General features: G+C 35.9%; 1 protein-coding gene across 1 annotated transcript in view; it reads right to left on the bottom strand.

Annotated features, from left to right (window-relative positions):
• LOC107592457 (myotubularin-related protein 11-like) overlaps positions 1-25,730 on the bottom strand; it is a 33,459-nt gene that overhangs the window by 3,801 nt on the left and 3,928 nt on the right. The window contains exons 2-15 of the mRNA XM_016281975.1: positions 22,756-22,825; positions 14,969-15,105; positions 14,734-14,803; positions 14,505-14,644; positions 12,664-12,748; positions 11,194-11,341; positions 10,139-10,226; positions 7,923-8,011; positions 7,702-7,826; positions 5,105-5,183; positions 4,815-4,885; positions 3,395-3,567; positions 925-1,095; positions 55-270 (exon numbers count right to left, since the gene is read on the bottom strand). Of these exons, the coding sequence (XP_016137461.1) occupies positions 55-270; positions 925-1,095; positions 3,395-3,567; positions 4,815-4,885; positions 5,105-5,183; positions 7,702-7,826; positions 7,923-8,011; positions 10,139-10,226; positions 11,194-11,341; positions 12,664-12,748; positions 14,505-14,644; positions 14,734-14,803; positions 14,969-15,105; positions 22,756-22,825 (1,662 nt within the window). The remainder of the gene's footprint in view (positions 1-54; positions 271-924; positions 1,096-3,394; positions 3,568-4,814; positions 4,886-5,104; positions 5,184-7,701; positions 7,827-7,922; positions 8,012-10,138; positions 10,227-11,193; positions 11,342-12,663; positions 12,749-14,504; positions 14,645-14,733; positions 14,804-14,968; positions 15,106-22,755; positions 22,826-25,730) is intronic.

Here is a 25,730-nt window from a genome sequence, read left to right as displayed (position 1 = left end):
CTTGCTGAAATGGGACTGTTAGTGTAGTCCTAGTCCACAGTATATCAATCTTACCCAGCTGCGGTCCAGGTTGGTGTTGAGGTTTCCATTGAGGACGGGTGGAGGGCAGGCAGGTTGTGACACAGGTTGGGTGAAGCGGGCCCGTCTCTGACCGCTGTACTGCAGGGCCCAGTCCCACACCGGAGGGAAAGGTGGGTCTACCGGCTCCTCTGGGGCGCCCATGGGCAATTCCCTCAGACCGTTCACTGGGGTGTAGCTCTGGGGAAGATGCTGCAGGGAAACAGTGCAATACAGCACACACTTCAGATCGGTTGTTTTGGCATCCCCTGGAATGCGAATTTTAGCAGGGGAACCCTGCCAAAAAACATGTATTTTACCCCCCCCCCCGAACGCGATTTGTAACTGCGGACCCCCTCGAAACGCGATTGGGCTAGTTTCGAGTAGTGATTGGGCGGGTTTTCTTGTGAAAACCGGCAACCCTGTCTCATAGCAAGGTTCACACCTTTTGCATCACTCAGTTTTATTTCTTCTCAAATTATGAGATAATAACTCTATTAAAAATAGATAATAACTGTAATAAATATTGCACGCCCATTTAGCGTCAGTGCCACATGATCCTTCAGAAATCTTTCTAATGTGCTGCTGCTAACTATTTTTGTGGAAACTGTTTTTAAGGATTCTTTGAACATTATAAATGTCTTTTCTGTCACTTTTACCCAATATAATGCCTCCTTGCTGAACAAAAATATTTAAGGTTTGAATCTGGTAGTTTATGTGTAGCTATGCAAAAGGAAGATAATGTACAATTTTATGATGCCTTATTGTAAAATTAACCCCCAAGGCAAAGACATTGCTACATTAAATACTGTAGCTCGATTGTAGTTTGCAGCTTTTTGTTTGTGTTTTGAGGTGTTTCGCATATACCTGTGAACGGCGACATCTCTCCCTTTGACTGTTGGCCAGGAAGCTGCTGAAGAGTGGAAGGTGCACGCTGTCATGCAGAGCCAGCAGGTAGTCTTCAGTAAGCTGGAAGCGTGCGGGATACTGCGCCCACAGCTGCCAGACGCAGTCGAGAAACAGCAGCAACACAGGGGCCTGCCGGAGAGCAAGGTACATCACACAACTCATTTAGAACAGGATTCTTGCTGTCAATTAAAATGGAAACTGAGATAAAGGTGAAGTGAGAAAAAGTTTAGCTGAAGTCAACTAAAACAGCCCATTTAGGCATCAGCTCATCATATGTGTGCTCACGACCTCACTTGCATGGCCAAAATCACATGCATGCTTTGAGGATAAGGCACCTGAATGCACTTCAACAAGCTTTTTCATTCTAAAAGACAGAATCAAAAAAAATTTTTTCTTTTCAGTACTAACAAGTATCAACAGAGAATTAAACATATACTTCGAGCCATATTGGTGAGCTGCATATTTTTGTGTGTGCAGCGATTATCATTAGCTGTGCAACATGTTTCATCAGTTTGTTTATCTGTAGACATTGCTTCATTGTTATGTTTCATAAGGGTTAGTATGTTGAAGGGAAGGTAGAAGACAATGTATAGCATGACACTAGTGTTTGCTGAAAGAACAGATTTTCCAAAACCTAGTGATCTGCCTTTTACTGTAAGTACAAAAGCAGCTGCTTTTTAAGACAGCATCCTGAAAGTGGGACTGAAATGTAAGTGATTATTTATTTGAAAAAACACTACTATACCCTTCCAAAGCTTAGGGTCAGTAAGATGTCATTTTTATTAATGAAATTAATACTTTTATTCAGCAAGGATGCATTGATTTGATCAAAATTGACAGCAAAGTAGGGCTGTGCGATATGGACAAAAAAAACCTATCACGATTTCTTAAGCGATTTCAATTTTAATCACGATTTTGACACACACACAGACATGCTTTAGTCATAAATGCATTCAATGTGAATTTGAAACATATTTCCAAAAGAAAACCAATTAGAGCTTTATCAAAAAGCTGTAACATGTCTCTAGAACAGACATAAGGCAAAATAATCACTAAGTAAAGGTGTAACAAAATGTCTCTAGAATACATATATGTCAGAAAAACAAAATCCTGTGTCCAGGGATTTTTTTTGCCATGCATTGGTCATAGAGCTTTTTGTGGCGTTGCCTCAGATGTTGAACTAGATTTATTGCGCCAAGTTCACACGTACTCCGTCTGCAGTGCGTATACATGTGTGTGTATGTGGTGCAGAAGCAGCACGGACCCATTTTGCTTTCGCACAGGACACGTTTGCAGTCTGCTCCTGATCTGCGGCTGTTTACCACAAACACAACATTTATCCATTATTTTGATTTCAAATCCAAACGTTGTTTCTGAAAATGCTTTTTCAGCATTGTGATTCTCTTTTATCACAGTACAGTAATACAATCTTTCATAGACATATTCACGTTTAAACTCAATAAATATAAATTTGTTTAACTACCACCACGAGTGCCATCTATTATTGCCTTGTTTATCTAAACGTACAATTTTCCTTGTTTTAAATCTAGCCAAAAAGCCATGTGTTGACTGTGAAACTATAGACTTTAATTATATGCATTTATGGTGTAATTACTAAATTTCCGTGACAATCCATGTTATTTTTTACCGCGAATAATGCACTTTCAGCGCGTGCAGCACAGCAGAAATAGACTCAGTGCAGAAACGATCGCAGCATGACTGCTGCAGACGCACCGCTCCTAGAGCGCACTGCCGGACCGCAATCACGTGCAGTGTGAACGCTCTGCTCCGTTAACATGGGCGCGGAAAAAATACGCACCACAGACGGAGTGTGTGAACCTGGTGTTACGTTTGTATGCCCGCCTGGTCGGTTCTCGTGCTCCATTTAGGCGCGCTGCATTCTGATTGGTTCGGATAGCATAGGAGGTCGGGGAAACGGAAAATCGCGCTATAAAGTCATTTAGAAATCGCACACGCTCAAATCGCGATTTTATGACGATTTCGATTAATCGCACAGCCCTACAGCAAACACATTTTTTATGTTACAAAAGATTTATTTTTCAAATAAAATCTGTTTGTTTGAACTTTCTATTCATCAAAGAATCCTGAAAAAAAAATGATCACAGTTTTTTACAAAAATATTAAGCAGCACAGCTGTTTTAAACATTGATAACAATAAGCAGCAAAATTCAGCTTTTCATCATAGGAATAAATGACATCTTAAAAAGAATTCAAATAGAAAACAGTTATTTTAAATTGTAAAAAATATTTCACGATATTTACTGTATGTTTGATCAAATAAATGCATCCTTGGTGAGCATAAGAGACATTTTTTTAAATCATCAAAAACATCTTACCAACTCCAAATGTTTTGACGCATTTAATATGAATGTGGGTTACAGAACAGAGCATTTTCTCTTTCTTTTACCTCCTCTTTATCACTTTCTCTGTGGTAGTTGATCCGACTGAGGAATTTGTGTCCGGCCGTGATCCACTCTTTCTGAACCAAGCCCTGAAATCCAGCCACGGTCCTGCAGTGAGGGTCACACATCACCTGCACCAGACTGCAGACCACACAGTTCATGTCTCGATCCTCCGGCTCTGAGGAAACCGAGCAAAACACAATGCATCATCTGAGAATTTACAGTACACTCCAGCTTTAACCTTAAAATGCCTGTAAACAGTGGATCAGGGGATTTCATCGCCCTCTCGCGGTGCTTTCTCAGCGTCTCTGCTCAGCGTACATGTGGCGAACAGGTTTTACAGTGATGGATGGATGCGTCAGCCTCTTCTGAGAAACTCATTCCTGAAGTTATTCACTGGTTGTCAAGACACACAGAATATTGATGTATATGGCAGGGCAGCTGCGGGTTACGTGGAGGAAAACAAATGCTTTAGAGGACTGTAAAACTAAATGAGAATTTAAAGAATTGAAGGGCACTGCCAGATGTCGCTGTTTGTTGGTTTATGGGTTAGGAAAAAGAATAAATCACAACTGTGTGGTATGTATTAACTTCTGCTAAGAGTGTGTCATTAAAAAGAGATGAAATCCTATTGTTACAAACTGCAATCTTATGTAGTTTGAAATGTGATCTCTAACGATTTTTAGAAATGCACTTATGGGACAGATTTCAAGTAGTATCAAGATTGGCATTAAATCGAGTGCAATATGAACAAAGCCTAAAACTCACAAATTTAAGATAGTAGTATATTTACTTCCATACTGAAATTTCTGAAATAACTGGTGAGAATGGCAATATACAGTAAAGAGTAGTATGAAAGTAAAAAAAAATGTACACTACTGTTCAAAAGTTCAGGGTTGATATGATTTTTTAAAATGTTTTTGAAGTCTCTTCTGTTCACAAAGGCAGCAATTATTTGATAAAAACAGTAATATTGTGAAATATTATAATAATAAAAAAAACTGTTGCATTTCCACAAAAAAGATTAAGCAGTGCAAATATTGAAAACAGTTGCACTGCTTAATATATTTGTGGAAACTATAATACTTTTTTAGTCACTATTCTCTGATTAATATAAAGTTTAAAAGAGCAACATTAATATAACATAGAAATCATTTGGAACACTATAAATGCCTTTACTGTCACTTTTGATCAATTTAATACATCCTTGCTAAATAAAAGTATTAATAAAAAAAATACAAAATCTTATTGACCTGGTGTTGTACACGTAAAGGCCAAAGATTGTATTAATGTCTGATTTTCTCACTGTATTCAGCACAGATTGGATGTGTTTAAACAGTAAAGACACACATGAATCATTATGTGCTAGTAGGGTGCAAAGTTCAGAGTCGGGTCAGAGGGCCATTAATGATCAGTTTGACTAACCTTGGAGAACAACAGTCATGTGACCTCCTCTGAGCAAACAAGCCACCTCTGCAGCTTTTCTCAGACAGCACCTGTAGAGACACAATCACATCAAACACAGCAGGGCAAAGCGCACACAGCGGGATACACTGACGAAGGCAACATCAAATACACAACGCTAAAAATGAAAGTTCAAGTTTAGAGCATTTAGAGCAAACATTGTCAAAAGAGAGAAAACATTTCTACATGATGCATCCAAATATTGTTATATAGTTTAAAAGATCACTATTTATATTCATGCACAAATATACCGAGTATAGTCGAGCCAGCGAGTGCTTTCAAGAGTGGAGAGCCACTTGTCATCAGGTACCGATACAGATGATGAAATATCTGTAGGGTGGAGAGACAAAAATACCACATTTTAAAACTTAAAACAATAGCTACATATAAGCATAATGCATAAACATAAATATAAAATTATTTTACATAATAAAATGTAATTATATATATATATAAAAAAAATGCAACGAGTGTGGCTAATAAATGCAAATATGAATATATGCACATTCTATATAAAATACAATTATATCAACTTCAAAATGCAAAAAAATGCAACAAATGTGGCTAATAAATAAATAGATATAAATAATATAAATAACTATAAATGTACTAAAATTGCACTTTTCACATAAAATGTGAAACAACACTAAGAAAACAAAAATGCAACAAATGTGGCTAATAAATAAATATTAATATATAACGCACAATTTACATAACGTTTAATTATAGCAAACAACACATGCATAAACTGTTGAAATTAAACACTTTTATTTAATTTTACATATTAAAAACGGTCCAAAAATGATTACAACTATTTTATTGCCATATATTTTTATCATGTTTTGATATAATTATTATTATTATTATATTAATATGTTTGCACAGCCCATGTCGGACCCAATCTCACAATGGCTGAAATTTCGGTTTGTTACTTCCTTATACTCAGAACCAGTTGAAATTTGACAATACAAAAATGCAGCACACTAAAGGAAAATGTGAGAAACAAAAAGCTGGTCAACCATAGTGGGACTGTGCGAGCTGCTGTTTCGGGCCAGTGTGGCTTCAACCACAGGAGGAATGTGAAGCCATACAAAACAACAAGACTGTATCTCTGTATGACTAAAATGTATCTTTTCAAACAGCAGAAGCTCTTGACCTCTGTACATAAAATCTTTAAATCCACACCCAAGTCACAAAACAGCTGTTGCACAAAAAAAAGTTACAACATTTAACCACAAAAGATAAAAGAGACATCATTCAGATTCCAAACATTCCAATTGTTCAAATTCAAAGTACTTCACTCAAAAATGAAAAACATCCATGTAAGTCATACAACAGGCTTGTGTGAAGAACAAACTAGTTTTATGATACTTTTTTAGAGCGGTTTTGTTTTTTTGTGGAGCTTGGCAGCATGTGGACACAATAAGTTCTTACTGAATGGAAAATAGAAGTGTGTTCAACATTCAGCTCAGCAGTTTCTTTTATTTTTGGATGAATTATTCCTTTAATATGCCCTGCTAAAAAGAGCTTTTTGGATGCTTAGGTGCTGCTGCACCCATCAAGCTCGCCTGGCCAGCATCTTCAAGTAGAGTTTGTTGGAACAGCAACAACCTGTCTGGAAATTTAAGCTGGCTTTTGCACCAGAGTATCACCAGGCCATCAAAAATCAACTAAAATGACCCACCGCCCAGACAAAGAGTCCGGAGTCTGGTGTGAGCCAGCTGGATGTCTGCAGGTGATGGCATTTCCTCTCCCAGATCCACAATCACACACAGCTGCTGTCCGCCGAAGAGTACCAACTCCAGGTTCCTGCAGATCACAGACGACAAGAGCTCCATTTAGTAACGAATGCTCAACTGCTGCTAAGGAACGTCTAACTTATCTAGAAAAAAAGTAATGACAAACCTGATGTCGTCCTTCTCATGGTAGATGTTATTTTGGAAGCTGGCCATTCGTAGTAAGTCACTGCCATGTGGATGTCGCCAGCACCAGCGCTGAGGAAAGTTAAATGGCATATGTGACACTGGAGCACAAAACCAGTCTTATGTCTCTGGGGTATATTTGTAGCAATAGCCAAAAATACATTGTATGGGTCAAAATTATAGATTTTTCTTTTATGCCAAAAATCATTAGGATATTAAGTAAAGATCATGTTCCATGAAGATACTTTGTATATTTCCTACAGTAAATATATCAAAACATAATTTTTGATTAGTAATATGCATTGCTAAGGACTTCATTTGGACAACTTTAAAAGGCGATTTTCTCAATATTTAGATTTTTTTGCACCCTCAGATTCCAGATTTTCAAATAGTTGTATCTCGGCCAAATATTGTCCAAATCTAACAAACCATACATCAATGGAAAGCTTATTTATTCAGTGGTGTATAAATTGACACTTAAGACTGGTTTTGTCGTCCAGGGTCACATATTATAAATCATAAAATATTCTTCGATATAAAAAAATCTTTTGACATACAGTATTACAAGCTGTGCTGTATTAAATACAGTGCTGTAAAAATGTATTTGCATCCATCTTGATGTCTTCTGTTTTTGTGTCTAAGCCATACCAAATACGTTTAGATCTTCAAATGAAATATAAAACTCAGGCAAACCGAGTAAACACAAAATACAGTTTTGAAATGATAATGTTATTTATTGGAGCACAACAGTTATCCAATACCAACGGTTTCATATCTGAAACAATTTAGTATAAAATATACACAAAAACAGAAGAAATTGGGAAAGAGCAAACACTTTTTCACAGCACTGTAATTTACCCAGAAGATGAATATTCGCGCACAAAGCTATTGAATGGCTTCAAAGTACTTAGTGCATCATAACCCACCGCCCAGACAAAGAGTCCGGAGTCTGGTGTGAGCCAGCTGGATGTCTGCAGGTGATGGCATTTCCTCTCCCAGATCCACAATCACACACAGCTGCTGTCCGCCGAAGAGTACCAACTCCAGGTTCCTGCAGATCACAGACGACAAGAGCTCCATTTAGTAACGAATGCTCAACTGCTGCTAAGGAACGTCTAACTTATCTAGAAAAAAAGTAATGACAAACCTGATGTCGTCCTTCTCATGGTAGATGTTATTTTGGAAGCTGGCCATTCGTAGTAAGTCACTGCCATGTGGATGTCGCCAGCACCAGCGCTGAGGAAAGTTAAATGGCATATGTGACACTGGAGCACAAAACCAGTCTTATGTCTCTGGGGTATATTTGTAGCAATAGCCAAAAATACATTGTATGGGTCAAAATTATAGATTTTTCTTTTATGCCAAAAATCATTAGGATATTAAGTAAAGATCATGTTCCATGAAGATACTTTGTATATTTCCTACAGTAAATATATCAAAACATAATTTTTGATTAGTAATATGCATTGCTAAGGACTTCATTTGGACAACTTTAAAAGGCGATTTTCTCAATATTTAGATTTTTTTGCACCCTCAGATTCCAGATTTTCAAATAGTTGTATCTCGGCCAAATATTGTCCAAATCTAACAAACCATACATCAATGGAAAGCTTATTTATTCAGTGGTGTATAAATTGACACTTAAGACTGGTTTTGTCGTCCAGGGTCACATATTATAAATCATAAAATATTCTTCGATATAAAAAAATCTTTTGACATACAGTATTACAAGCTGTGCTGTATTAAATACAGTGCTGTAAAAATGTATTTGCATCCATCTTGATGTCTTCTGTTTTTGTGTCTAAGCCATACCAAATACGTTTAGATCTTCAAATGAAATATAAAACTCAGGCAAACAGAGTAAACACAAAATACAGTTTTGAAATGATAAAGCACAACAGCTATCCAATACCAACGGTTTCATATCTGAAACAATTTAGTATAAAATATACACAAAAACAGAAGAAATTGGGAAAGAGCAAACACTTTTTCACAGCACTGTAATTTACCCAGAAGATGAATATTCGCGCACAAAGCTATTGAATGGCTTCAAAGTACTTAGTGCATCATATGAACTACTCTTATGGTGATTTTGTGTCTTTTTTGGAGCTTGACAGACTCGTTTTGCTGCATGGAAAAAATAACAACATGTACTTTGGGAACTGTTACTAACTATTCATTTAAGGACATAAACAGCATTCACAATACTTGACTTTCGCAATGTGAAATATTTATAAAGGGATAATTCACCCAAGAAAATGCACATTCTGTCATTTGACTCTACTTCATGTCATTCCAAACCTGTACAACTTTTTCTTCTGTTGAACAAAGAAAGATATTTCAAAGAAAGTAGAAACAGAAGTTCTTGGGTGAACTATTTTTGGGTGAACTATCCCTTTAAGTGAAACCGAATTTTTTTTGGGATATAATGTTGTGTAGGAACTGATTTTTTTCCTTAAGGATTTGATTTGCGAGGAGTAGGTTTTGGTGAATTATGGTAACAATATAAAAGATAATGAAAACAAAATGTAGGAACATTTTCATGCCGTGTTTAAAAGTCTTGTAAAACTCAGGCAAACAGAGTAAACACAAAATACAGTTTTGAAATGATAAAGCACAACAGCTATCCAATACCAACGGTTTCATATCTGAAACAATTTAGTATAAAATATACACAAAAACAGAAGAAATTGGGAAAGAGCAAACACTTTTTCACAGCACTGTAATTTACCCAGAAGATGAATATTCGCGCACAAAGCTATTGAATGGCTTCAAAGTACTTAGTGCATCATATGAACTACTCTTATGGTGATTTTGTGTCTTTTTTGGAGCTTGACAGACTCGTTTTGCTGCATGGAAAAAATAACAACATGTACTTTGGGAACTGTTACTAACTATTCATTTAAGGACATAAACAGCATTCCCAATACTTGACTTTCGCAATGTGAAATATTTATAAAGGGATCATTCACCCCAAAAAATGCACATTCTGTCATTTGACTCTACTTCATGTCATTCCAAACCTGTACAACTTTTTCTTCAGTTGAACAAAGAAAGATATTTCAAAGAAAGTAGAAACAGAAGTTCCACAGTAGAAAGAAAGTCTGAGAGGTTTGGAATGGCGAGTGAATGATAACATAACTGTAATTTTTGGGTGAACTATCCCTTTAAGTGAAACCGAATTTTTTTTGGGATATAATGTTGTGTAGGAACTGATTTTTTTCCTTAAGGATTTGATTTGCGAGGAGTAGGTTTTGGTGAATTATGGTAGCAATATAAAAGATAATGAAAACAACATTTAGGAACATTTTCATGCCGTGTTTAAAAGTCTTGTTTTGTAGCGGGATGTCAGAATGAACTCACTGGGATGCGACCCTCGTTAAAGTGGGCAAATGTTTTCTTGAGCTCTGTGTCCAGGACCCTCTGAGGAACCACATTGAATCTGGGCAGACTGTAAGAACACAGGAGGAAAAAACATGTGAATAGTTTCCACATAGAATATGATGTGCCTATGATTGGACACGCTTGTGCAAACATGATATTATGTGGTGAGCTCACTGTACTTGCAGGCACAAATAGATATAGCCTTACATTTCTACACTACCATTCAAACGTTTGGGGTTGGTAAGATTTTTTAAATGTGTTGAAAGATGATATGACATTTGTTATGAAATATTAATACAATTTACAATGAGTGTTTTCTATTTGAATATATTGTGAAATGTAATTTATTCCTGTGATGCAAGCTGAATTTTCAGCATCATTACTCCAGTCTTCAGTGTCACACAATCCTTCAGAAATCATTCTAATATGCTGATTTGCTGCTCAAGAAAATTATTATCAGTGTTTAAAATTGTTGTGCTGTGCTTAATATTTTTGTGGAATGCATGATGCTTTTTAGGATTTATTTAGGAAACAGTTTATTTGAAATAGAAATCTTGTGTAATATTATAAATGTGGTTAATGTCACTTTTGTTCAATTTAATGCATCCTTGCTGAATGGAAGTATTCATTTCTTTAAAAAAAATAAAAAAAACGTACTGCTCTTAAACATCTTAATAGTATTTGGATAAACATGCAATATTTAACAATATTACTATACAACTGTAACATGCAAATCAGCAAGTGGTGGCCAGTTATAATATTGAAATATGGTTATTTTGGTCCAATTTTGTGTGAAATGTCAATGTTACCTTCATTAAATTGTTTTTTATTTGCATACTGCTAAAATGGCACGAGTAGTATAGTAGCATGATATTTTGAACACACAAAAGGTTATTCATCAGAATGTATGTGTGGGAAAAGCATTTAGCAAACTGTTATGGAACAATGAACATCAGTCGTGTCTAAAGAGCGGAAAGACGTGTTCTAATGTCAAAGCTAAACTGAGCTCAGGAGGTCTGAAAGAGGAGCTCTACCTGGTGGACATCTCAAAGCGGTCATTGACAGAGCTGACCCTCCAGCCGCTGGCACCTGTCCTCTCCAGCTCCTGCTCCCATCCCATCGAACACTCGAACCAGTTCATGTTAGGGTCACGCCGCCTGTTGCTTAGGAACTGCTTCATTTCTATAGACAGCATAGAGAAGCATTGAATGTTTGGATTGATTACAAGATCCGGTTTGTGTGCAAAACCTCCTGAGAGCTGCAAACCCAATTTGCTCACTGCAGGGCTCATGGACTGGTGCAATGAACATGCATTGACTACAAACAAACCTTGACAAGGTTGAAAAAGGGCTAGAAGGTGACCTGTTTCAGATTACTTTCCATTATTCATCTGGTTACCGGTCACTTTCTCTCTCAGAGACATGCCTTAGCTCACATTTCCTTCTATGATTCATTTGAATATCTAATATGTGTAGACCACAAAGCTAGAAGTGGGTGAAAATAATTATATTCCAATATTCTTCAGCTTTTTGACAATATAAATTAAAATATTTATGTATTTGCTCTGAAATCACTTTTAAAAACATTGTTGTTGTAACCATTATTTTAGTAGATTCAAAATGTTTAACACAAATTTAAATACAACAATAAAATATTAAAAAAAATAATATAAAGTAATTATCTAAAATATATATAAAATCATAATTAGCAATGTTTTCCATACTTTTTTATTCAATAAATGACCACAAGAAAAGAAAAAAAGACTCATCCATGTAATTAAACTTCATTAACAGCAAAAATTACCTACCAATTGTTTACTAAATCTTAATTCATACAAGTACATGAATTTTTAATAATACAATACATTGCCTACTCCTACCTACAGCTATAATACTGATCTAAAACTCATTCCTTCACTCACTGATGCTTCAAAATCAACTGAATAACTGAAAATAGCTGAAATATAAAAAATTCCTGCTCGTTTGTGCACTTGGACTTGAAATTTATATTCTTACCAGTAGCAAAAGTGTGTCATCAAGAATGTCACATTTTAACTATATGTGCTAATATCAGAATATCAGATAAACAACTTAAAAAAAACAATCACATATTATTCTAAATTATAAATATTGCAAAAACATCTGGCAACCCTCAAGGAATGTTGTGGGGTCATATGAGACGGTCCTCACTGCAGAACACAAGATCCAGGGGGCGTGGTTGGATCCAGATCTAACTCCTCCCACCTTACATATACCTAAACCTACCCGTCTCCACCCCCTGATCCCTAAACCTATCAATCTCCACCCCCTAGATGTGGATCCAACCCCGCCCCCTGGATCTTGTGTTCTGCAGTGAGGGGCTACTGGGTCAAATGAGCAAAATTGGTATCTTCAAGAAAGCAAAACAAACACATCAAATAGATGTCTGGGCGACATATGTGTGCTATCAAGAATTCTTCTTCTGACTGTCATGATGGATTTCTGTATTGATTATCAATAACTCACCAATACTACCCAAAGCAGCATTTTGGAAGGAGAGGATGGTTCCAGGTTTCAGTGGCTGGTAGGTCTTAGCAATGGTGTACGTGATCTGAAAGCAAGTTGAAATAGAGTGGCAGTCATTAGTATGATGATCAAAGGCTTGAAACATACTCTACAATAATGTATTGTAAAAGCAAATACTTCAAACTTAAAGTCAGCAGTTTGGCTGGTTAGCATGGCCTCATGGTTTAAAAAAAACATCTTTCTCCACTGATGGCCATTCAAAAACAGCCATGTTTTCTGATAAAATAAATGTTTTCACAAATATAATATAAGAATAGTAGAAATTGTGCCTGTTTGTCTCTTAAAAGCATGAAATTAACATCTATATTTCCTGTCTCATGACTTTGGAGTCACAGCATATTGGCAAAAAATACACATCGGCATTTGCACACTTGCGCAAGTACACTATCATACAAAAGTTTGGAGTTTTAAAGGAATTAATTCTTTTATTCAGCAAGGGTGCATTAAATCGAAAAGTGGCAGTAAAGATGTTTATAAAGTTCCAAGAGATTCCTACTTCAAATAAAAGCTGTTCTTTTGAACTTTCTATTCATCAACAAATCCTCAAAAATATTGTACCACATTTCCCCCCAAAACATTAATCAGCACAGCTGTTCAACATTGAAAATAATAAAGAATTCTTGAGCAGCAGTCAGAGCAGAAATCAGAATGATTTCTGAAGGATCGTGTGACACTGAAGACTGGAGTAATGATGCTGAAAATGCAGCTTTCCATTACAGGAATGAATTATATTTTAAAATATATTAAAATTGAAAAGTTATTTTGAATTGCAACAATATTTCACTGTATTTGCCATGTACACTACCGATCAAAAGTTTGTGATCAGAACTATTTTTAATGTTTTTTACAGGAGTTTCTTATGCTCATCAAGGCTGCATTTATTTGATCAAAAATACAGGAAAAAATGTTATGATGTAAAATAACGTTTTTCTATTTGAATATACATTAAAATCAAATTTATTCCTGTGATGCAAAGCTGAATTTTCAGCATCATTACTGCAGTCTTCAGTGTCACATGATCCTTCAGAAATCATTCTAATATGCTGATTTATTATCAGTGCTGAAAACTGTTGTGCTGCTTAATATTTTTTTGGAACCAGTGATACTTTTTTCAGGATTCTTTGATGAAAAAAAAAGTTAAAAAGAAGAGCATTTATTTAAAATATAAATATTTTCTAACAATATACACTACAGGTCAAAAGTTTGGGGTCAGTAAATTTTTTTTTTTTTTTTTTTTTTATTAATTACAATTTTTTTCTCAGCAAGGATGTGTTAAATTGTTAAGAAGTGACAGCAAAGATTTATATTGCTAGAAAAGATTGATATTTTGAATAAATGCTGTTCTTTTTACCTTTTTATTAATCAAAGAATCCTGAAAAAAAGTATCACAGGTTCCAAAAAAATATTAAGCAGCACAACTGTTGCCAACATTGATAATTCTAATAATAAATCAGCATATTAAAATGATTTCTGAAGGATCATGTGACACTGAAGACCGGAGTAATGGCTGATGGAAATTCAGCTTTGCATCACAGGAATAAATTATATTTTAAAGGATATTAAAATAGAAACCATTCTTTTATATTTTAATAACATTTTGCAAGATTACGGGGTTTTTTTTCTATATTTTTGATCAAATAAATTCAGCCTTAAAGAGACTTCTTTAAAAAACATTACAAGTCTTACTGATCCCAAACTTTTGAACAGCAGTGTATTGATCAAATAAATGCAGCCTTGCTGAGCATGAGAGACTTTCCTTATATTTTTATATGAAGACAAACCTCCACAGCTTGAGTATCGGGCGTGAGTCTGTCAAACAGGAAGCAGAGGACACGCATGTCTCGGCAGTACAACACCAGCTCCTCGGGGGTGAATTTTAGAGAGCAGGTAGGGGTCACTAGTTTTGTGCGAGACGGTCCCACTACAACACACATTTATATGCATTAAAACACGGCCTGGACATATTCTTTATAGGTTTCATAAAAATATGTATCCATTTATCTGCCTCACCTGCCACGACTTTATCAATGGAGGCGAGAGCCACGTCATGATCTCCGAGCAGCACAGGATCTGCGTTATCCTGAATAAAGAGAAAAGAAGCCATCAAGATAAACACGTCTGCAAAGCATGTTACACTAGACTGCCAGAGACTTTCTAAACTGCAGCCGGCCAAAAGCGCTTCACGGTCCACAGTAAGGCTCAACTTTACCCTGGAAAAAACATCTCAGCAATCTGTGGCACTCACGTCAGGGTTCTGGCTGTCCTGAGGCACGAAGGCCACTCTGAAATGAGTGCAGAACAGAGTCCCAGACAACCAGCCTCCTCCTCCTTTAGCCGACAGCTTCTTCCTCACCAGCACGGCTCGCTGTAGCACACACTCTCCTGCAAAAACAAATCACACATGATGAAAAAGACATGCCTTTAGTGACTTTTAGTCCATGTCTGTTAGCTTGGAGATCATCTATATGCTAGTATTATGCTAAAAGTGTACTATAGCAATAGGAAAATGTGTGATCTGTGGAAGGAATGACACAAACATCTGGCTTTTAATTCAAAGGGAAACTTTAAAGTCTCTGTAGGCTATTACGGTCACATATATAAAGGATATGCGGTAATTTAAAAACAGACTGAGGGAAATTATGATTCTGTTGACATAGAACTCACACAATCATAAAAAGTGAAGGCAAAGGACAGAATTTAATGTCGGTAGAGCCCCTTAAACCCAGGCATGAACACGCTCTCACACACGTGAACTGAGTTGAGCTGCTCTTATGGCTCTTGTGGTCACTTTTCAAAGCAGAGTTTCTACATTTTATGACTCTCAAGGGTGCGTTGGATTTCGAAGCTCATTCCTGAGGCATCATGGGACGCAGATGTCAGAGAGAACAGAGAGATTGGACCGTCACGGTGATTACTGTGCTATTAGAAATACAGAGCTCTTTGGACTGACTGGACAGTTTCATGAACAGTGAAAATGTACTTAATTCCACAAGGTTTATAGCTGTTTCAGTGTTCTTCTTTTTAATTAAAACTAAAACTATTCAAAATTGCTGTCAGTAATCAGAATAAAGCTAAAATATAATAAATATTAAATAAAAACCTAAAAATTTGAAACGTTGCCTTGGTAAGTTACTGAAATAACTAGTACTAAATGAAATAAACAAGTACTAAAATTGCTCAGATTAATTGCACAAAAAAAGTAATAAATGACAAACTAATATTAGAAAAGTAAAATAAAAGCTAATTCAAACAGCAATAAATAGATACTATAATCAAAATAGATTTTAATTTTAGCGTAGAAAAACATGCACAAAATTACAACTTATTCTGGACAAATATTCAATGAAGATAATACAAGTTTGTGTGATAGATGGCTGATATGCATTTAAAGTGTTTGACAGCTTATCCTAAATACCTTATGGGGCCTGTAAATTGTATAAATACATTTATAGTCAGTAAGTTAATTGTTATGCATGTCAAATACTTACATAATACTGAATCAGTTTAGTTTGCCAAAATCATTTTTTCGAAATTTCTCTCAAAATAAAACTCTTTCAGTCATAATGAATAACACGAATCCATTTCACCCCGGCTTGCGTTGAGTTTCATTGAGTTGCTGCTTTGCTAATTTGAACCACATGTACAGTTTGATTTGTTTTTGTCAACATTTGTTTTCCATTAAACTTCACTTTCAGGCAAGAGTAGCGTGCGCTACCAGGGTTATGCCATGTTGGTCCAACTTCTCCGGGTCACATCAGCCGGATTGTTCCAGGTTTTATGCTACTGCATGACGTCATGTGAATAAGCAACTATGAAGCAAGGTCACATCTCGCATTCCCAATGATAACAGAGCAAACATCAATCTTATTATTTCATAAACTTGCGGTTAAGACACTCCCAGCAAGGTTTTACTAGGTAACAGTGAACTTGTAACCAGTAAGACAAAGAAGGCCTAACAGCTTAAACCACTTCAAAAAGTGCTGTCAGTGACACAGAAAATGTCTTTACTTTTTGACATGACATAATTGGGCTTTTAGAGAAATTGGACAGCCCTGGGCTTACGAACAGCAAAATTGCCAAAACTGCCAAAAAACTAATTCCTTTCTTTTTAGCCACCCCACAACACAAATAACAACTCCTCTATATAATAATTAAACAATGAACAGCATCTGGGGTATGTTCAAAACTGCATACTACCACACTACTGTTGCAGTATGCATCATGCACAATGTGATTTTTCTGTATGCATCTGACAAAACGTGCAGCATACAACCAAAATATGCCACAAAATTACTGTTTCATGCAATGCAAATGCGAACTGGTTTAAAAACCGCTGATTCGGTTTCTGAGATGCTAACTGGATGCCATTCTCTCAATTCACCTTGAAACATAATGAGGTCATGTGACAACAACGCAGTGTACTGCACGTGTGAATAATTTATCATTGCATAAGACATACATTCTTTTAAATAGCAGGCTGTCAGCAGTGTATACAGTATAATCTACTCTTTCAAACTCCTCTGACCTGTTGACCTCCGGGGACCGATTCAGTTTCCGCTGCCCTGTGTCGGAGGGTTATCTGAGATTGTGCGGATGGAGGTAGAGTCTTACACATGACTGTACTGACCATGAGAGCATGTGTGTGTCCACGGATCTCTGCAATGTGAGCCCTGTGACCCTGAATGATTAAACGGAGTTTGTCGCTCCATATTAAAACCACTGTGAATGGATGAGACTTGTGGCACATGATATCTTAGACATCTAGGATTCAAATGAATGAAGATCTCACAACAGAAGAAGTCATGACATGTGCTGCCTTTCAGCCAATAATATTATGTATGCTGTCTACACGGCCTATAAATTACTAATGTATTTATGTCTATATTGTACTAGTGTGTACATTAGTGTAAAGATCTGTGAAAGAAGTCTCTTCTGCTCACCAAGGCTGTATTTATTCGCTTAAAAATTCAGTAAAAACAGTAATAATGTGAAATATTATTACAATTTTTGAGAACTGTTTAAACATATTTTAACATGTAATTTATTCCTGACTTTTCAGCATCATTATTCCAGCCTTCAGAAATAATTCTAATATGCTGATTTGCTGCTCAAGAAACATTTTGTATTATCATCAATGTTGAAAACAGTCGTGCTGCTTAATATTTTTGTGGAAACTATGATACAGGATTTTTGTGATGAATATGAATTTTAAATAAAATTAGTATTAAAATTAAATAAAAAAATATTATAAATGTCTTTGCTGTTACTCCTGTTTGAATTAATGCATCCTTGCCGAATACAAGTATTAATTCCTTAAAATAAAAAAACCTTACTGACAACCCAAACTTTTACAAAAAATAGTGCATGCTGTTCAAAATGAAAACAAAAGTAATTTGACACTTTCTGGTTGTCAAATTAATATTTTTATCACTAACGGTAGCTTTGCAGGTATCAATAAACACATTTTGTAACAAAAGTGCTTTTACACATCCAATAAAAAAACAAATCTGAGAAAAAAAGTGTTGCAATAGCTTTTCGACATTTTACAGGATTAAAACATTTTGGGGGCCACTATTTTAAGTGTCCTTGAGAATTTGATTGAATTCACAAATGTAAACAGTGAAAAGTAAAAACAGACAGGTGTGTGTGTTTAGTGTCTAAACAGAGACCAAGCTGAATATCAACAAAGACCGAGCTGTGTGTGAGAAGCGTTGAGGTGAGCAGCTCTATTAAAGGTGGGGTAAGCGATTTTTCAAAAACGCTTTAGAAAACTGATTCGGGCCGACTAGCAAAACAAACTTGTAGCCAATCAGCAGAAAGGGGCGTGTCTACTCCTGACGTGGCGGAGAGAGCGTTCAGTGCACATGACTGACATTAGCGAGCCAGGCGACAGAAAGATAGAGATGGTGGATAAAAAAACAAGAGGAAAACATCTGCGGAACAAAAGAAGGCTTAAAGCAATAAGTAGGACCCGTGTAAATATCGGATCAGTTTTCCAGCGCTGGAGAGAACTCAAGGAGCGGAAGGCTTGCGATCGGACGCAGAGGTTGCTTTGTTTCTTCTCGATAGGTGAGTAACATCGTGTCCGCGCCGCAACAGCTAAAGTCTGTCTAGTGCACTGAATGCGACAAAGCGACCGTTGAAAATCATTTGAAATGTGTGTCAATACATCATGAATAGAACGCAGCAGCAGTTTTCTGTCGGGGATTTGTCGTGTCGTGCCGCTGTGATTTCAAATGTCAACATTGGCTACCAGAAATCGCTTACCCCACCTTTAAATGTTGACGCGGTGGGAAACGCTCTGTGCTCCCAAAGCGCTGCTGAGCGTAAGTGCTGATATGAAGTGTTACAGATTAGGTTGTCCGGGTCAGACTCACAGCCTGCCAACATTCCTGAGTAAAGCTGCTGCTTAAACACACTGCTGACGTTGAGATTGTGGTGAGGGGCTACTGGGCTTCAACACACACTCTGCACACTGAGCCATTGTTTTCTGAGGCCATTCACACCCACAGAGGCAGACGGACCACAGCCATCCAGACCTGGTCTTTTCCTGTCGGAGATCAACTACCTGAAAGCAGCGCCGCTATTAACGTGACTACTTATTTCAGAAGGTTTTCAAAACAGTGTAGCTTTTCCAACAAAGAGTGGGGAAACACTAGCACTGTTTTTGTATGTCACACTGTACAAAACAATCACACTCTCTTAGAATAGTCCCCTCTCTCAAATGGCATTAGGAAGTCTGATTCATTTCAGGGAATCATTTGATTCGGACAATTTGTTTGTGAATTAATTCAATTCAACAACGCGATTTGCTGATTCATGAATCACTCAATTTTCACACGTTAAATGTCATTTTACGTATACTTTTTTTTTGTAGCAAAAATAAATTTTTAGTCACTACGCTTTTTAATGTTTTTTAGTTTAATAAAAGTATTTTAGTTCATCATTTTTTTTTTTATAAATGTGCATTTACAAACTATGAAACTGCAGTTTGACAAGCTCCAAACTATACATAATTAAAAGTAGTTTCATCAATCAATCAATCAATCAATCAATCATTTTATTTCGGTCCTCACAGACAACTTTTCATAAAAAAAATAAATAAACATAATTACCGAAAAAGGTGTAGGCTGAAGCCTTGCTTATTATGCCTACCCTTTATACACAGTTAACTGATGAGCGACACTTTTCATTAAAAAATACAAGATAAACATGTTACATAAACATTACCCCAAATGTACATCCATAATTCAAAACAACATAACAAAAAATACACATTCCAGCTATTACTTCAATATTGTAACATTACATTCACAATTATTGATACCGAGTCATATAATTATTTAACGCCTTATTTTTATACATTTTCTTGAATTACATCATTTTAATTCCTTATCACAAGTATTCCATAGATTTACCCCTTTAACAGATAAACACCTACTTTTTGCATTAATTCCTTACTTTTTTAAACATATACAATCCTCTTAGATTATACTGACTTTCTCTTATTTTGAACAGCCTCTGAATACAATTTGGAAGTAAATTATTATAAACTTTGAACATTATCTGTGATGTACATAAATCAACTAAATCGACAAATTTTAAAGCATGTAAATTAATAAACAATTTATTTGTTGGTTCGTAATAATCAACCCTTTTAGCAATCCTAATTGCTTTCTTTTGTAAAATATATATTGAATTTATATTGGTTTTATAAGTATGACCCCACACCTCCACACAATAAGTAATGTATGGAACTATGAGCGCACAATACAATATATATAAAGTTTTTTCGTTCAAAATATGTTTTATTCTATTTAATATTGCAATGGATTTGGACATTTTTACATGGTTAATATGTGGTTTCCAACATAATTTATGATCAATTATAACACCCAACAATTTATTTTCATACACTCTTTCTATTTCCTCATTGTTAATCCTTAATTTAATTTTGTTGTTACTTTGTCGATTACTAAATATTATAAATTTAGTTTTACTTAAATTCAGCGAAAGTCTATTATCATCAAACCATTTTTTTGAAAACCATGAGTTCGATTTCCACTGTATTCAGAAGCTTTTCCAAGTTTTTCCTCGAACAATACAAATTTGTATCATCAGCAAACAAAACCATTTTTAATACTTTAGACACTTTACAAATATCATTTATGTACAGTACAAACAATTTGGGGCCTAACACCGAACCTTGCGGAAACACCACAAGTGACTTTTATTACATCTGATTTAACATTATTTATTTGTACAAATTGATATCTGTCATCGAGGTAACTTTTTATCCAAGTACAGGCTTTTCCTCTTATACCATATCTCTCCAGTTTCATCATTAATAAACCACAATCAATAGTGTCAAATGCTTTTTTTAAATCCAGGAACACCTCCACAGTATATTCCTTATTATCCATTGAAGAAGAAATCTCTTCTACCAGTTCCATCACAGCCATTGAGGTCGACCTGTTTGTTCTAAAGCCATACTGATGATCACTTAATAATTCATGTTTGTCTATAAAATTATCAAGCCTGCGCACAAATATTTTCTCTAGAATTTTTGAGAACAGGGAAAGAAGAGAACATGGTTCTCTTCATCAACATGGTTCCTGACAGAACTACTTCAACTTACACTACTGTTGTACTGTTTTGTTTTGTCTTGTTTTCTGTAGAAATTAATACTTTTATTCGTCAAGGATACATTAAATTTATCAAAAGTGACAATAAGGAAATGTATAATGTTACAAAAAAAGGCTATTTCAAATATATACTGTTCTTTTGAATATATTATTCATCAAAGAATTCTGGATTTCCATGAAAATATGAAGCAGCACAACTGTTTTCAACATTGATAATAATCAGAAATGTTTCTTGAACAGCAAATCAGCATATTAAAATGATTTTCAAAGGATCATGTGACACTGAAGACTGGGGTAATGGTGATGAAAATACAGCTTAGTATCACAGGAATAATTAACATTTTTAAATATATTCAAATAGAAAACAGTTTAATAATATTTAATAATAGTATTTTTGATCAAATAAATGCAGCTTTGGTAAGCAGAAAAGCATTGAAGGGATAGTTCACCCAAAAATGAAAATGTGATGTTTATCTGCTTACCCCCAGGGCATCCAAGATGTAGGTGACTTTGATTCTTCAGTAGAACACAAACGAAGATTTTTAACTCAAACCGTTGCAGTCTGTCAGTCATATAAAGACAGTCAATGGGCTCCACGGCTTTGAGAGTAAAAGAAACATACACAGACAAAACCAAATTAAACCCTGCGACTCGTGACGATACATTGAGGTCTTAAGACATGAAACGATCGGTCTGTGCAAGAAACTGCACACTATTTAAATAATTTTTTACCTCTGATCCACCGCAATGTCTGAGCACGTTCAACACATCCGCCGCGTGACGTCAAATAAATAAGGATGGGCAAAAAATTCCACATTGTCTGATGATATATCAAAATTGTCTTCCATTGTGATGACCTGTACTTCTAAATATCTTTAGATCATCGCAGTGGCAGTGAACACGTCGGCAATCTCTCTGCACTGTGTGAGTGAAAAATGATTAAAAATTATATAAATACTGTTCAGTTTCTTGCACAGACCGATCGTTTCATGTCTTAAGACCTCAATGTATCGTCACAAGCCGCAGGGTTTAATTTGTTTTTTTTCTGTGTATGTTTTTTTTTTTACTCTCAAAGCCGTGGAGCCCATTGACTGTCATTATATGACTGACAGACTGCAACGGTTTAAGTTAAATTTTTTCATTTGTGTTCTACTGAAGAAACAAAGACACCTACATCTTGGATGCCCTGGGGGTAAGCAGATAAACATCACATTTTCATTTTTGGGTGAACTATCCCTTTAAAAACATAAATAAATAAATAAATAAATAAAAATTTCCCAAACTTTTGAACGGTAGTGTAATTAATTAATTAACGGTAGGATAACCGGGGAAATCCTGTTATAAATGTTAATATATTATAAAAATAAGCTTGCATTGTGAGATTTACCTGGTAAACAGCAGAGGCCAAGCACATCTCTCCCACGTGCATGAAGGCTACTGTGGCTCATCATCCTCTCCTGTAGAAACACAGAGAGATAATAAACAAATGAAGGTTGTCATATAGTATGGTAAAATTAATAGGGCTTATATGTACAACAAACATCTGCATTCTTTATATCAGGTCATGCCATTTCTGGTCCAGGTCTTTTCTAAGTGCTTCGTTAAATATAGAGTTGTTGTACACAAGATGTCTTCAAAAAAAGATACAAAAGATTATCATAACTGACACAAATTGAGATCTAAAAGTTTATATCTTCTTCTCCATAACATTGGGATATTAAAATTGAATAAAACGCCAGCAAAAATAATGACTAGCCATAAAAGTCCATAGATATCGCCATTAGTTCAATATTGTGGTTAATACTTTCTTCAACAAGCGGTTGCAATGAGACTGGTTTTCCTGTTTGGTCAGGTGATGTTCAACATATGCATTATGCACAAACAATTTATATGTTTCAAAAATTACTAAAAATATTTGAAAACAGGAAGATCAGACTCATACTAACATATTAAGAAGACACTGGTTAATGCTAAAAATCTCAAAATATTGAACAATTCATTAGTCTGGCTGATGCACGCTATGCAAATTTGCCTTCTGATACAGTGACAGGATGAGAAATGAGGCCTAAATTTATATGCACCGATCAGAATAATGGTTTGAAAGCACCTCCTGGCACTATATTTAAATTGCATTCATCTCTAAATAGACTTTCAGGTTTCATTTCCCACAGTGCAACTGAACCACACAAGTAGATTAAAATTGAACACGCTGATATTATCAACCCATTTATAACAAAGCGTCTTTCATTTGCGAGTCACTACTGGGTAGAACAGAAGTCTAACAGGGATGATATACTTCCAGAGGTCTGAACCCACAGCTCTAATACACCTCAATGGAGAAAGAGCTTCAGCATCTCTGTCCGATCAGAATAATGGTTTGAAAGCACCTCCTGGCACTATATTTAAATTGCATTCATCTCTAAATAGACTTTCAGGTTTCATTTCCCACAGTGCAACTGAACCACACAAGTAGATTAAAATTGAACACGCTGATATTATCAACCCATTTATAACAAAGCGTCTTTCATTTGCGAGTCACTACTGGGTAGAACAGAAGTCTAACAGGGATGACATACTTCCAGAGGTCTGAACCCACAGCTCTAATACACCTCAATGGAGAAAGAGCTTCAGCAACTTTTCAATATAGGGAGTTTGAACCAGAAGCATCTGGCTGCATCATGCAGATAATAACTGCAGTTATTTAGACATTCAGAACAAAACAGTTCAAGAAATGTTGCATTGCCAACATAAGCACCATTTGAGAACTTGTTAGCTAATCCCTAATATTAAACAGCCTTGATATTGGATTATATTAATAAAGTGAAGTGAAGTGACGTGATATGTGGCCAAGTATGGTTACCCATACTAGGAATTAGTGCTCTGCGTTTAACCCATCCTAAGTGCACACACACAGCAGTGAACACACACACTCACACACCGTGAACACACACCCGGAGCAGTGGGCAGCCATTTTTGCTGCGGCGCCCGGGGAGCAGTTGGGGGTTCGGTGCCTTGCTCAAGGGCACCTCAGTCGTGGTATTGAAGGTGGAAGAGAGCGCTGTACATTCACTCCCCCCACCTACAATCCCTGCCGGACTTGAGACTCGAACTCACAACGTTTGGGTTACGAGTCCGACTCTCTAACCATTAGGCCACGACTTCCCCTTAATACAAACACCATCCCCCAAACCTGCAAAAAAAATTTAAAAATTTAATTAAAATAAATAACATTTAAATAAATTAATTAAAGATAAATGTAAAATTAAAATAAACAAACAAACAAATAAATAATTTTATTATTTAAATTCTCCTACTGAGAATTTGCGTGCTAATCACGAACACGAAAAAGCTTTGGTACTGGATTATATTAATAAAAACACTGTCCCCCCTAAACCTGCAAAAAAAAAACACATTACAATTGAAATAAATAAATAACAAAACTTTAAATTAATTCATTAATTACAATAAAGTTTAATTAAAAGTTAAATAAAATGTAATTAAATAAAAAAATAAAGTAAATAAATTTCAAGATAACTTTGTATATGATGCTATAATATTATTTTTGGCAATACTGCATATCAACCATGTATAAAATAATTTACTGCGTGCGCAGTAGTTTCAATTTTGTGTAAATTTAGTCGCAAAATACTAGACTCTAAAAGGTAGCCAGAATAAAATCCACCAGAACAAGAACAACAAAAGTGTTTTATTCTTGTTTCCGTTGAAGGAAGGCTGGCGTTCCGGCCAAGACCTGAAGGAAAACAACAACAAAGTGTTTCTTAACAGAGGCTCCATTAAACATTTGAACTAGGACAGGAATAAATGTGTGCACAAGTGTTAGTTGGTTTGTTTTCAGGCTTAAGCTTTTAAATGGTCACTTTTATCACTCTGTGATCAGAAACAGTGTGTTCTAAACAAGCAAACACACTCTCGCATTTATGGGCATTTAAAATTCCACCCTGCAGTATTCCTAAACTAATATAGATCGACAGTACAGAGAGGAGTCATTAAGCATTCAAAGCCCAGGAAACTGGACCGCTTAACATCTCTGAGGAAGTGACTACATGTGCAATAAGTGCAGGACAGATAAATGAAAGGGGGGAAAAAAACCTCAGTAGCACATTTTTTGCTGAGGGTTCAGTTCTTCGAGTCACATGCTCGCCACCGCTATCGTGTAATCTCTCTTTCATTGCCTCTTTCTTCACCATTAAATACATCCTTTCCTCTAGTTCCTCTCAGCTTCTGAGGGCCGAGGCAGCCAAGACTCATTGCAGTTTCCATTGCTCATGGCTTCCCCTGGTTTCTGTGGCCAGAGAATGCAGCTGAGGGAACATACAGGCCTCCTCTCCCCCGAAGCAGCCA

The sequence above is a fragment of the Sinocyclocheilus grahami genome, unplaced genomic scaffold, assembly GCF_001515645.1.
Source record: "Sinocyclocheilus grahami isolate Dianchi unplaced genomic scaffold, SAMN03320097.WGS_v1.1 scaffold153.1, whole genome shotgun sequence".
Classification (NCBI taxonomy): Eukaryota; Metazoa; Chordata; class Actinopteri; order Cypriniformes; family Cyprinidae; genus Sinocyclocheilus; species Sinocyclocheilus grahami.
Note: the sequence above shows the minus strand (reverse complement) of the source record. Positions and strands in the feature narration are given on the sequence as shown.